This window comes from Phaseolus vulgaris, chromosome 10 (assembly GCF_051622355.1).
Source record: "Phaseolus vulgaris cultivar YP4 chromosome 10, ASM5162235v1, whole genome shotgun sequence".
In the NCBI taxonomy this organism is placed as follows: domain Eukaryota; kingdom Viridiplantae; phylum Streptophyta; class Magnoliopsida; order Fabales; family Fabaceae; genus Phaseolus; species Phaseolus vulgaris.
Genome location: NC_143507.1, coordinates 40,430,779 through 40,445,011, shown reverse-complemented (window position 1 = coordinate 40,445,011; position 14,233 = coordinate 40,430,779). Strand labels below are relative to the sequence as shown.

The window sequence follows — 14,233 nt, the reverse complement described above, 5'->3', positions numbered from 1 at the left end:
AGCAAACGAAATATGTTTTAATAATAAATATATATAATATACAAGACTCGTATTGAAAATAGAAATTCTCAATATGAAAAGAAAATTAATGTAAATAAAATAAATAGTAAGTAATTTGAAACAAGATGAAAGAGATTGAATATGAAGAAGTTTATGTTAAAGATAATATGAATTAAAAGATTAACTTGAATCTTAAGACCCAAAATAAAATACTATGTTAAAATTAAAATGAGGTAAGAGATATAAATTTATTTATATTCAATCTCTTCCTTGTAATGTTTTTATCAACATCTTTCTGTTAACGTGGTTGATAAAAAAGTTACTTCTAAAGATATTGAATATAAAGAAGTTTATCAACATCTTTATTTTAACTTTTGCAATTTATATTTCTCTTTCTTATTTTCTTGAGCAAATAATACATTAAGTGTTATTCTTATTTCCTTGAGCAAATCATACATTAAGTGTGACATATGATTATACTTTACACAATTTGAAAATATTAACAAATCAACTTTTTATTTAAGTAAAAAACGACCGTCTTTTTCGTCATGTTTATCATATTTACCCCTATTTAGTAATTTAACTCTCTTTGTAGCTCAAAATTTCTTTAAATTTCTTTCTTCCTTATTCTCCTTCCACCGCTAAAGTTTAATTGTTGGACTTCAACAAAAAATCAAAAAATCATGTCTCAAAGAAGAAACCAATTTTTTTTGGAAAACTCAAGTAACCATTCCCTACTCTCTGGTAAACATTTTGCTTTTGTTAGATTCTTTCCTTCTACTAAAGAAGGCTTGGCCTTGGTTCATAGTTCAGAGGAAAGAATATAATTTATAAATATAATCGCAAAAGTTTATCACACAAATCTACAACAAAAAGAAACAATTATTAATTGAAATGAGTCCAAAAGTTATATGGTTTTCATTGGAAAAAAAAATCAATATATTCAATCTCATCTAGCTTAAAAAAAAATTACATATTATGGTCGTAGTGCATATTCAATCTCAAACTATCTATGGAATCCGTTACTCCACTATTCTTGATGTATTCTTGATGTAGTTGTTATCATTGACTTAAGGCTAACTAGAGAATGCTACACTGTGGGAGGAGCTTTTAAATTGAAAATTAATGTTAATGGCGAGATAGATTGGTCCCAAAACGCTTACGATTATTTTTTTATTGAATCATTATAATGAGATCGAGAAGTTATTATTGCTCAGGTTAAACACATAATTTTTCTAGTGTATGTTGTTTACCCAAGTTTTTACTTGAGGTTAATTTAAATTTCCTAGAATTTCTTCAATCTAGCTTTCTAATATATAGGGGCACGTCTATTTCTTCTACTTGTCGGTGTTTACTTCACAATTCATAAACCTTCAAACATACTATATTCATTGAAGCTTGGTGATAATTTATAAGGTTATGTCTAGTTTATTCCATTTTGCTTATCTTTATTTTTTTAAAAATATATTTCCTCAAATAAAGAAATTCTTAATCATTCTTCACAAAGATATCGATTAAATCTAAAGTCTAATTTAAACTATTTGAAATTTAAAGTAACATTTTAACTTTAACATCCTTCACATTGACTTTCAAATGAAGGATGTAAAACTATTTCTTTATTAACCTCAAATCTTCTTGAGTTAATTTAGTTTAAGTCAACTCATACCTTATCCATAATTATCCAATGCCATCAACTATCGATATTTGGTAATCACTAAAAAGACCCACCAATCAAGCTAGACAACATTAAAAGAATTCAATGATTGGTGGAAGAAATGGTATTTGACAAATATGATGATTTATATACAATGTTATTGAAGACTATTATTAATGTCATCTTCTATGAAACATGGACATATAATCTCTTTCTCGATTTATCTGACCAATTACTTTCTTCTTGATATACAACTCCTCTTCAAATGTACAATCACCTCTTCAATCTTCTAAATAATAAAGTTTTTCTTCTTCATATATATACATTTCATTTCAACGTAATCTTAATATTTATCATTTCAACGTAATCTTAATATTTAGAACTTACTTCGATATGCTCATAGAAGAATTGAATTTTAATCTCATTCAAAATAACATTAATCGACTTATATTCTTTACTTTTTTATTTATATATTAGTATTTCTTTTACAAAATTTGTTAATGAAATAAATATATATAATTAATTTGTTCTACCTTTCTTTTATTTGGAACAAATATGACATCACACATCGACTAAAAATAAAACTAATTTACAATATATAAGCAGGGATAATTCTCATTTTACAAGTGAATTTTAATGAAGATAAGTTAGACTTAAACTTATTTTTTTACTAAGGAATTGGAGTTTATCCTAACAAGATTTGTTGAACTTATTGTGTTATTTATTATCCGACCGTTATCAAATTATCCACAATATCAAATCTCATGCATTATGAGATGATATATTGGATATCTCGTATCGACTAAATACTTGTCAAAAATTAAAAATAATTTATTTAATAAATGTTTTCTCTAAAAGATTTTAATTTTGTTTTTCTAAATATTTTTTCCTATTCACTTCATTTTAGTTATGGATTTGACACTAATATATGTTTTTTTGTCAAGTAACAGAACCAGCACTCCCTTTGAGGTAAGAACAGTTCCTTTTGATTAAATTGCAAGAAAATAACCCATTCATTTAATAGTAGAGTTTGGACCATTTCAGGTTAGTTTGATTATATAAATAGGAGCACCATCTTGTCATTGATACCCCCATACATGAACTCCACGCAAAAAGTTAAAAATAAAAAAGAACAACAAAATTAAAAGGATAAAACAAAGTTGGAGGTGCGGGGAATCGAACCCCGTGCCTCTCGCATGCGAAGCGAGCGCTCTACCATATGAGCTACACCCCCATTGATGATACTTAAGTAGAATAATATAATAAATCTAAAATAGTTTTCTTTAATTCTAATTATAAGAAAAAAATCATGAATTATTATTACTTTTTGTACGCTTAATTTATCGTAAAGTCTATTTATTAGGTATTAGTCGCTGTTCTATATAAAAAAAAAATAGGTTAAACGAATGATTTATTTCTTGCATATATAATGATTTATTTCTACACATGAAAAATAATAAATTGCACTTTATATGTATAATGATTTGATCTCAGCTACCTATTATCTCATGCATTTTGAATTTGATTCTTGAATATGTAAGGAACCGAATTAAAATACAAGAGTACTATACCAATATAATAATGCATAAGATAATAGTAATAAAATGAGTAATGTACATTATATATATAAATTAATTTAATAGTACAAGATATTTGTCATATCAACAAAGAGGCAAGGGCAAAGTTGGAATTTTAAAAAATTAAGAGAATTTTGTTATGGGTCAAGGGTGTCAAATGTTGTGAATGCTAGCGGTTAGAATTTCAGTTTCTGTTCAAAATTTAATTAAATAAGTAGAGTGTCTTTTCTATTTCAAATTAGGTGGTCAATTGTTGATATATTTTTTTAGGAAATCACACACTATCTTGTACATGAAATTAGTTAGTGAAAACGATGTTTTCTTTATTTTGTTTTATGTTAGCATGACTATAAACCTTAAAATGCACTTTGAATTCAATACACTTAAGTAAAAAAAACATAAACAAATCTTACAATTGTGTAACAATAGATATTAGAGTTCTTTCACAAGGGGTCTTATCTAGAATCAATTTTTTTTTCTATATTTTGTTTTATGTTTGCATGACTATAAACCCTAAAATGTACTTTGAATTCAATACACTTAATTACAAAAAAAAAATAGAGAAAAATCTTACAATTGTGTTCAACAATTGGTATCGGAGCTCCTCCACAAGAGGTATGATCTAGAATCTGAGTGTGAGAGAAACAATTGTGAGTCTGGGATAACAATCCATGAGTGTGAGAGAAATAATGGTGAGTGTGTGTCATGAGTGATATTATTTTGAGAAGAAAGAAAATGGAAAATTCTAGTGCCAACAAATTTGTGCAACTTGTAATTTCCTAGTTTGATGGACATTATGATCATTGGGCAAAACTAATAGAAAATCTTCTAAGGAGTACTAGAATTTGGTAGAACATGGGATTTCAGTCGTAACAGATAAAGTCGCCACATCAGAAGTTGAATTCAAAGTAATAGAAAAACAAGAAAGATCTTAAGATAAAGAAGATATAATTACCTTATTGGTCTCTACATTTAGGGTCAATATTCAATTTACTAAAGTGAATTTTAAAAAAAATCAATTTTACACACCTTAGTAAACTAGAGTTGCTAAGACAAAAAATAAAACAATCATGAATATAGTTCATTCTATGTTGATTGGAAGACAAGACCCTAAGATATTTTGGCCCGAAGTTGTAAGATGGTGTGTTTATATTATCAATAGGTCCTACAATAGTTTTGAAGTTCTGCGTTCCCACAGTGAGTAATAAAGGGCAGAGCCAAGGAAAGAGAAGATGAACAGTAACAATGAGAGAGAAACTAAAGCTTTTATTATTAACGTAATGTTTCACGTTTTTCATGCATTGAGTTGCATGCATTGAGTCATATATATATATACACGTGGAGAACGAAAGGAGAGAGGACTCAGCCCAACAGTTTTGTGAGAGAGGGCCCAGCCCAACAGTAAAATAACAGGGAACATCAAAACCAACAATTGATTACTTTCAGGTGTGTTGGATGCATAACACATGTTCACATACAAAATCAACAATGAGTCAAATTGGATGATAAAAGCAAGCAATATGTTCTCTTGGAAGTAAGTGATGAATTCAATGTTTTTTTATCCTATCAACAAAAAATTACTGATAATCAAGGATGTGATATTTGAAGAACAAAATGATGGAATTGGGAGCAAATTGAAGAATACCAACATGATATTATTGATTAGGGAGAAGATGAAGAATGTGTGAGTGACACTGAAGATAGTATGAGGAGAATATTGTGGATAAAATGATGATTAGAAAATTGAGGAACAAAATGAAGAGAATATTGTAATATTGTGGACAGTTTTGTAGGCACTACTGGTGCTCCTCCTAATAATTATGAAACTTCAGTTAAAGGGAAGGTTAGAAGGAATAAGAGAGAGTCTGTTTGTATAATTGATTATGAAAGAGAAGAAGGTCTATTAGATGATGTTGACCTGAATGTAATGATGATCATTTCATTCAAGGAAGTCATCAAGAACAAGAAGTAGAGAGATGCAATAATGAAAGAGAGAATCTATAGAGAAAAACAATACTTGAGAGTTGATTATTTGCCAAGAGAAATGAAGTGGGTTGGAGTAAAATGGATCTTCAAAACCAAATTTAAAGAAAATAGAGAAATAGACAAATTCAAAACAAGTCTAGAGGTAAAAGGTATACTCAACAATATGGACTAAACTATAAAAAAGTACTTGCTCCGGTTGTCAGGTTTAATACCATTCACATAATACTTGATAGAATTTTTTCACTTAGATGCGAAAAGTGTCTTTTTTCATGGTGAAGTTAAACAGAACATTTATGTGCAGCAACCCCTTGATTTTGGGAAAAAGGTGAAGAAGAGAGAGTGTACAGATTAAAGAAGGCATTATGTGGCCTTAAATAATCTCCTCAGAGTTTGGTACAAGATAAGAGCCTATTTTGTTCGTAATGGCTTCCATAGTAGTAAAATTTTAATTGTGAGATCTTAGAGTATTTTTCATGGCCTGCTCCCAACCTAAACTACAGATCTTAGCTACCTTAAAAGTTGCAGTAGCAGAAGATGAACAATTAAAGGTCATTTGGGATTTATGCAGCAAGGGCACTCCTCCACGATGAATTATTGTATTGGAATGGGAAGTTGGTTATTCCACACCAACATGTTTTGGTTAAGCAGATTCATGCATGGCACCTTTTAAGGCTGTGTATGGAAGGGACCCTCGTAGAATTGATAAGTATGTCTTGGATACTGATGACCCAACAGATCCACACCAAATGTTGCAACAGAGGGACACTATCTTGACTCAATTGAAGGCAAATCTTCTTAAAGCTCAACAGAACATGAAACGAAATGCACACAAAAAAAGGCGACAGATTGAATTCAAGGAAGGAGACATGGTGTTTGTTAAGTTGCAACCATATAGACAAAACTCGTTAGCACTAAGAAAAAAAAAATCAGAATGAGATACTTTGGGACTTTTCCAATTATGCAGAAAATAGGTCATGTGACATATCAAGTGCTTCTGCCACCCCATGTCAAAATACACCCGTTTTTCATTGTTCACAATTAAAGCCATGTCATGGAGATTACCATAGACCCTACATTCACCTTCCTATGATTACAGATGACATTGGTCCAATTCTTCAACCGGTGAAGATTCTGCAGAACATTTGCAACAAGTACTAGTGAAGTGGGAAGGCTTAGATGATGCGAATGCTACATGGGAGGATTGGCTATCATTTTAACAAACATACCCACATTACAACCTTAAGGACAAGGTTATTTTTAATGGAGGAGGTAATGTCATATCAGCAACTGAGACAAGGGCAAAGTTTGAAGTCACAGAAAAATCAGAGAATTCTGTTATGGGTCAAAGACAGGAATCAAATGTTGCGGATAGTGTGGGAAATAGGAGGAGCACAAGGAAAAAAAAAACAACTCACACCTGAAGGAGGAAAAATTTGTGTTGTCTCTCTCTTCCTACTTTTCTCTTCTATATTCTCTTAAAACTTGCTATTGTTGAGTAGAAATGCTTCAATCCATTGTTGATAGCCATTAAACTATAATAATACACTATTCTGTCTTCTTAATTTTCCTATTTTTGTCATTCATTACAATACTAAGTTATATATTAATTAATCTTGAGTGTCTTTTTATCTTTCTTTTTGGAATTAACATGGTATTGGTGTAAATATATGTCAACTTTACTACATTTTAACAAAAAAATCAGTATCCACTTTTAATAGTTTTTTTGTAAATGTTTAAGGATTAGTTTGATTAAAGGAGTTATAATAGTAATATTTTTTTTATGTCTCTGCCTTAATTTTTTATATTTTGAGTACAAAAATTATATGATATACAAAAATAGATTGAAAACTACAAAGTGTACGGAAAGTGTGTTTAAACAAAATATATATATATGTGTGTGTGTGTTGGTTTGACTTAATTTATAATGAAAAAAATTATATATATACATGTTGGTTTGACTTAGAATGATGCATGTTTGTAGGAGCACATGCACATGACACAACCATGAACGAAGTCGTGCAGTGAGTCAAAGGTGAATTTTGACATAGCGTAACAGTGCAAATATGTTGGTTAGGAGGAAAACATTAATATTCACAAATTTAGCTAAATTCATGGAAGTTGCAACAGAAACTCCCTTCCCTACGTTGTATGGTTCCACGCTTTGACCACTTTTTCTTCGTACAACACACACATCACATCACATTTTCTCTTCTATTTCCATATAAATAACTTCCACAACCAGAAAATAACATTAACGTTTGAGAACAGAACCACATCAAGCAAACGAGCTAGCTAGCTTCTCGTCCTCGTTTGCATTCACTTTCTTATATCTTTACCTGAATTTACTATTCATAAGTTGGACTTGTGAATAGTTTCTGCACATAGATTTATGTAAATAATCTTGGTTGGTTTTCATGATGGAATGGTCTTCAAAATCTGCTTCAAGGGCATACCTTGATACCCTTCAACTGGTATATATTCACCTGTCTTTTTTTCATTATTTTAGAATCAATTCAATCAAGGTGGTCTTATCTTCTGTTGTATCCAATGTGCTTGACAATTCTTTTCCTTGTCTTTTTTATCACAAAATTGTGTAGAACAACCTACAGAGGAATTATTGATCTCATCAACTACACATAAAAGATTATTGAATATCACTAACACATTTTCGTTAAATAAGAATCTTAGTTAGATATATCGTGTAAGGATTAGTGGAGACATAATGATCTAGAATTATATATAACATTTTTTTAGTTCTTTAGCAGTATTCTTTTCTACAGCTTTTTTTTATTGTTCATTTTCTGTATCAGCTAGTTCTTGAATTAAATATCTACAAGGGATTATGAATTACTTGCTTCTATCTGTTAATGTTTATTATAAATTATGTTGCTCTCAGATGGATGTAGATCAATCTTAAGAAGTCATAAAGGATCAACCAAATAATTTATTTTGTGCAACGGATTCTTCTTCACTTTTGTTAGTTGGTTTGATCAATAAAATCTCTAATTTTCAAGCACAGAGTCATTTCAACTAAAGTTTAGTTAATGAATGTGTTCAAATAACATGAGGGCTATGTGAAATTTTATAAAATGTCTGTAGCATATTGAGATTTGTAGCATGCATCCAAAAGATTTTATAAAGTATTATGTTTGAGTATTTTGCAGTACGAGAGTCAAAAGAGAGAATGTGGCATTTGGAGAGTTCAAAATCCTGGAAGCAATGAACTTATATCAGCATTAGCAGCAGGAATGAAAGCCAAACTTATAGTGGAAGTGACTTCTTGTGTGTCCCTATATACAATAGCTCTAGCAGTTGCTGCAAGACACACTGGTGGAAGATTGGTGTGTATTATCCCAAAGTCAGTGCTTGATGAATCGAAAGAAACCATCATCAACTCGGGTCTTGAAGATCGAGTAGAATTCAGAACAGAAGACCCCTCCAAGCTACTATCTCATTATGAGAACATTGATTTCTTTCTAGTTGATTGCAAGGATGAGAACTACACAAGGTTGCTCCACTTGGTAGATATCAATATCAAAAGATCGATAGTAGTGGCAAAAAATGTGCTTTCTGATAAAAAAGGGCTAAGATGGCATCTGAGAGGAAAGGATGAAAAGTTAGAAGTAAGATCTCTAAACCATCGTTTAGGGAATGACATGGAAGTTTCAAGGATTTGCATGAATGATGAGAGTGATAAGACAAATGGGGTTAGAGGAGATAATGGGAAGAAAAGGAGAAAGAGTTCATGGATTGCCAAATTTGATGAGGAGAGTGGTGAGGAACATATTTACAGGGTACCTCAGGTTGATTGGTTCTGGAGTTGAATGTCATAGCAGAATATGAGTATTCTGCTGCTAGGAAATAATATACAGAGTCTCAAAAGTGCATTAGCATTAGTCAGGAACTAAATAAAGCATGTCCTGTTTAGCTGCAAAGCATAGATTTGCAAATTATTGTGTATCTAAATTCTAAATCAATATTAATTTCCTAACATTTAACTTTATGTTTCCTATGCCTGTGATATCTATAATTTGAATTTTTTTAAATATCTTTACTGGTTAGAAAACAACTCCAAATAATAAAGTCTTTGATAACGACAAATAAAAAAAAAATCATATTTTTTATTGCAAATATATAAAGTTAAATATTTTATAAAATATCTTAGGGAAAAAATACCAATACCTTGTTAAAAATTCGAAATGAGTATTTTTTTTTATATTTTAACAAGTATCTATAGATTTTGTAAATGAGAAAAAATAAATAAAATCTTGGAATGTTAAAAGTGGGTCAGTGACGTTAACCCACTCTCAACTAAGCGGGACGAATAAACTTTTTTAACATGTTAGTCTATATTGGTATTTTTCAGTATTTTAAAAGAGGGTTGACCCGCCTAACCCACCAACTCACCGAGTCAACCCTCTTTATTTTTGATAATTTTAAAATATTTTTGAAATCAAAATTTTTAATTGTCAATATTTTATATAAAACTTTATTTACATTAATTTCTTTATACATCATTTTATTCATTTTATTCATTGGATTATTATTGATATTTACTTTGTTTTGTTAGACATGAAACATTATTTGACTAGAATGTTAAGGTTTGATTCAATTTTATTGCTCTTTCTATTTTTATTGTCCAAAGAATGATATCAATAACTACAACAACAAAAATAGGTTCAAAACAAAAAACATACAAAAAAAAATTGAAAAGTGATGGAAGAGTTCGCTAGCCCACTAGCTCATCTTATGACGAGACGAGTTATCAATTTCAACTTCTAATTTAGATAGGTCAACTCAACCTGCTCCATTTTTGGCAGATCAACAGTGAGTCGAGTCAAAACAGGTTGGATCGGGCTAACCTATTTTACCATCCCTAACAAAGTGAGAAAAAATAACAATGGAGAAAGAGAAACATTTGACATTTTCTATTTTTGTACTCTCCTTATTAAAAAATAATAAAGAAATCTTAAAAAAACATGTTGGATTAGTTAAAACATTTTTATGACAAGTATCTTGATTATTTTGTATCAACCATACACCGTTAATACATTTTTATGACAAGCATGATGAGTTGTAACAAGAAGTTAGACAGCTAGGTATTATATTATTTTAACTAACACGAGACAAATAATTCATTTTGTTTTACTCATATAAATATGCTAACAAGATATTTAAAAACTAAAACGCATGAAATGAATTACCAACAGCACATGAGTTTCTCTAATTTAAGTATAGGTCGTTGTTCAATCACACACATATCATAATTCGTGGTTTACAAAAAAACCCAAACGACAAAAAATAATTGAAGAATATTGACGGGTAACATTATTGAGCACTCGTTTTGTCCATAAACAAATAAATCATTATATGCTACAGAATTTATTTTGCAAAGGAAAGTCAGAAACATAACCATAGACTTAGGAGGGGTAATCATAATAAATTTTTTAATATGATCTTTGGAAAAAAAAATTGTTATAATGGGTGTGTTTCTCTTGTGTAGATAACATTTTTTGACTGTAAAAAAACCTTTTTTACTGATGGGGTTAGAGGGTAGACTGTTAGTTAAGCATAAGGAAGCAGATAGAGTTTCTTTAGAAGGAAAATTATTGTGGTTTTATGTATTCCATTACTTCCATTGTTGTGGTTGAATTGAAAGTAGTAACAGTTGAAGGTGTAAGATTGGAGAATGAATGAATAAATATGGAAATGAGGTATTAACTGGAAGAAGTTTTGACGTAGAGAAATTATGCTGATATTGAGTTCTCAAGAATATGAGGGAGTGATGATTAGCTATCAGTACCAACCACTAAACCCCACAACAACCACCACACATTAATCTTCAAATGCAAGAGACTCATATCTCTCTCGTCTCACTCTCACCTTTCTTGCTTAGCCTTCCTGTTCACACTTCCTCTCCTTCTGCTGAATTTTCCAACCACTATTGCTCCAACCCTTGGATCTCACTTAACCAAGTCTATGAATGGCAAATAGTAGATCTTGGACACTGATATGGCCATCTTTTGTCAGGCTGTGTGTTCTGAATCTTGTAGTGAATTTCAAAATCACAGCATTGGCTGATGACAGTGGAAATGGTGGTGTTGCAACAGAAGACACCTGCAAGAACACAAATTATCAAACTTTCCTCCCTCCACCGTACCAGAATATATCCCACTTGATATGCACACCTGTATGGCATACCTTCGAATTGAGGGTAAGTTCAATTTGTTGTTGTCTTGTGGGTTCTAGTTCTACCCATTCAAGTATTCTTTTTTTTTCATGATTTGTTGAAACTAATTCACTTTGATTTAGTTCAGATTGGTCTCATTTGTTATGCAAGCACAGAATTTTTGTACATAATGAGCTGCTGTTTATCAGACATCCATTCCAAATCTAAAATCTAGCTTGAAATTTTGTTTTGTTAATTTGTGGATAACTGGGTTGTTCCTTTACAATCTAATAAGTTTAGAATGATGTTTTATTTCAGTACATCCAGAATGGTGATACCACAACTGTCATACTATCTGCTCCCTACACTATAGGGTGGGTTGGAATTGGATTTTCTAGAGATGGTATGATGGTTGGTTCCAGTGCAATGGTGGGATGGATTAGTAAACATGGTCATGCAAAAATCAACCAATTTTACCTACGGGGAAAGAGGCCATCAGAAGTCATAATAGACAAAGGGGAACTTCCCCTAAATAATGTCCCTGCGGCTGTGGCAACTAATGGGGCTGAAATTCATTTGGCATTTCAGTTGCAGACGACAACCCCATTTCAGAAACAGCCAATTTTGTTGGCTTTTGGCAGTAAATATCCACAGAACCATCACCTCTCCACTCATGAAGACAAAACAGCAATTGTATTTGATTTCTCTGCAGGTCTGAAGTCTTTTATCTATGACTCTTAACAGCAGTTTAAGCAATTTTTGTAATTTGCTGCACATAGTGACTGTTGTTTCTAATTCCAAATAGAATTATTCTCAGCTCCTTTTAGTTAACTTTCATTTCAGTGAACAACATGCTACTGTATCAAACAAGCACATCTCAACTTAAAATTACCAAGTTCAGCAATTGAAGTAGAAAATTATTTTATCTTAAGTATCTAAGCTAGAATTAGTCCATATTTTAATGCAACAAAATGTATACTCGTGTCTTTTTCATATATATAACTGCATGATGAAGCCTGGCATTTTGTGAAGCATAACCTTTTGAGCGCATGAAACTTGATCAACTATACTTTGACAGGTTCTACGAGTCCTGTATCCCAAGAATTGACTCAGATGAGGACGAACCATGGAATTTTGGGCATAATAGGGTGGGGTCTAATCCTGCCTTTAGGGGCAATTATTGCTAGATATTTCAGGCACAAGGATCCCGTGTGGCTCTATCTCCATGCAGTCTTTCAGTTTGTGGGATTCACATTTGGGCTTAGTACAGTCATTCTTGGATTACAACTCTATTCCAAAATGCATGCCAATATTCAAGCTCACAGAGGGATAGGCATCTTTGTCCTGGTACTAAGTATTCTTCAGGTTTGTCACTGACCCATATCTAACCTTCTGTAGATAACTTTTCAATTAACGTTTGGAGAATTAAAATGAAAAAGCTTATAGGGGGAGCTTTAATTCATTTCTTATTCTCCTTTAATAAAGTTTATCCAACTGAACTCTAATATATTCAGTCTTTTATATAGCACTCTGAGAAGTACAATTTGAACTAACTTTAAACATAAATTCAGATATTTGCATTGATCTTGAGACCAAACAAGGATTCCAAGATCCGAAAAATTTGGAATTGGTACCACGGTTGGTTTGGAAGGTTTGCACTCATATTTGCAACCATCAACATAGTGTTGGGGATACAAGCTGCTGGGGCAGGAAGTGATTGGAAGATAGGCTATGGATTTCTTTTTGGTATTATGGTTGCTGCAGCTACTGTTCTTGAAGTATTGGCTTATTTGAAAAGATTAGAGATGCGTTCTCTGCCTCCTAACTTCCATACAGACCCTGTTGGAGGAGCTACATTTCCAAGTAATCAAGCCCTTTCTTGCCTTTTTCTTCCCTCATTTTATATAATCTGTCGAGTGAAAAATGGTGCTGAAAAAACAGAATGTTTTAGTTCTATCTATTAACAACGTTATACCACTTTAATGAAGCAGGGGGAATGTGATTACTACAAGTTGTACACTTTCACAGACGCTGTCAATTGTTCCATTAAACCAGCCATACATTTGAATTCTTTTTGGCATGTTCTTGATGCCATTTCTGGGTGTGCTTTTCCTGGTGTACATATTGGTGGAAATGCATACATATTGATGCCAAGTTGGACAATCCCTGTTTGGTATTCTCACTCAATTTCAGGAGATTGAAGTCTTTTTGTTTTCTTATTCATTCTTCATCGGGTTTCTTTTTAAGTTTGCCAAGATTGTAAATGACGATTCATAAGAGCTTTCTATTTACAGCTAGATTTTATAATTCGTAGCCTTTTTTTCTTCTGGAGATACATGTACTGGAATTTAAGAATCATACTTTGTTCTTTGTTGAGTGACAAAAGATTGCAATCATTAGTACCTTCTTCAAGAAATATGTTAATAATTGAGCACCTTTTTCAAGAGATATGTTCCTAATTGAGCCCATAGTCCTCTCTTTAACTTGACAGAAACGTACAGAGTTCGTCGCATTACCAGCTGTATTACAATATGCTAATGATTTTAAATGTGATTCAGTGATTATTTTACCCTTTAAATTTATTTAAACTCTGAATGCCCGGTTTAAAGATTGACAGTTGCTATTTATTCCATGGCAACTGCACCAATTACATCCTATAAAATGACAAAAATATTTTAAACGAAAAGAAAAGTGTGGATAAAAAATATTTCTAGAATTCTTTTTTCCATAATACATTTGTAAATTTGAATTTTCAAAACACATTTCTGAATTTTAAATTTTTTTTCAGAATATATTTTTGAATTTTGAAAATTCTTTTTTAGAATACAACTTTAGATTTTGTATTTC

At 31.3% G+C, this 14,233-nt stretch overlaps 2 protein-coding genes and 1 non-coding gene across 4 annotated transcripts; 2 read left to right on the top strand and 1 right to left on the bottom strand.

Annotated features, from left to right (window-relative positions):
- Window positions 1-2,815: 2,815 nt before the first annotated feature.
- On the bottom strand, window positions 2,816-2,888 carry TRNAA-CGC (transfer RNA alanine (anticodon CGC)). Its single transcript has one exon. It is a non-coding gene; the product is annotated as a tRNA-Ala (tRNA).
- A 4,604-nt stretch (window positions 2,889-7,492) lies between these two features.
- On the top strand, window positions 7,493-9,131 carry LOC137818038 (uncharacterized). The gene is made up of 2 exons (XM_068621258.2): window positions 7,493-7,688; window positions 8,382-9,131. Exons 1-2 carry the CDS (start codon window positions 7,632-7,634, stop codon window positions 9,039-9,041), a joined length of 717 nt encoding a protein of 238 aa, XP_068477359.1. The 5' UTR covers window positions 7,493-7,631; the 3' UTR covers window positions 9,042-9,131.
- A 1,470-nt stretch (window positions 9,132-10,601) lies between these two features.
- On the top strand, window positions 10,602-13,830 carry LOC137818921 (cytochrome b561 and DOMON domain-containing protein At3g61750). Of its 2 annotated transcripts, none has more exons than XM_068622579.2 (5): window positions 10,602-11,431; window positions 11,705-12,098; window positions 12,465-12,751; window positions 12,958-13,249; window positions 13,378-13,830. In XM_068622579.2, the coding sequence occupies exons 1-5, from the start codon at window positions 11,201-11,203 to the stop codon at window positions 13,386-13,388; spliced, it is 1,215 nt and encodes a 404-aa protein (XP_068478680.2). In that variant the 5' UTR covers window positions 10,602-11,200; the 3' UTR covers window positions 13,389-13,830. The 2 variants fall into 2 exon arrangements, with proteins under 2 accessions (XP_068478680.2, XP_068478679.2); XM_068622578.2 differs by having other exon boundaries at window positions 10,741-11,431; window positions 13,375-13,830.
- The last annotated feature ends 403 nt before the right edge of the window (window positions 13,831-14,233 follow it).

Excerpts from the sequence above, each read along its gene's own strand:
- LOC137818921 (XM_068622578.2), top strand. The coding sequence starts at position 11,201 with ATGGCAAATAGTAGATCTTGGACACTGATATGGCCATCTTTTGTCAGG. Across the intron at positions 12,099-12,464 it reads TGTATTTGATTTCTCTGCAG|GTTCTACGAGTCCTGTATCC; the intron begins GTCTGAAGTCTT and ends ATACTTTGACAG. Across the intron at positions 12,752-12,957 it reads TGGTACTAAGTATTCTTCAG|ATATTTGCATTGATCTTGAG; the intron begins GTTTGTCACTGA and ends ACATAAATTCAG.
- LOC137818038 (XM_068621258.2), top strand. The coding sequence starts at position 7,632 with ATGATGGAATGGTCTTCAAAATCTGCTTCAAGGGCATACCTTGATACC. Across the intron at positions 7,689-8,381 it reads ACCTTGATACCCTTCAACTG|TACGAGAGTCAAAAGAGAGA; the intron begins GTATATATTCAC and ends AGTATTTTGCAG.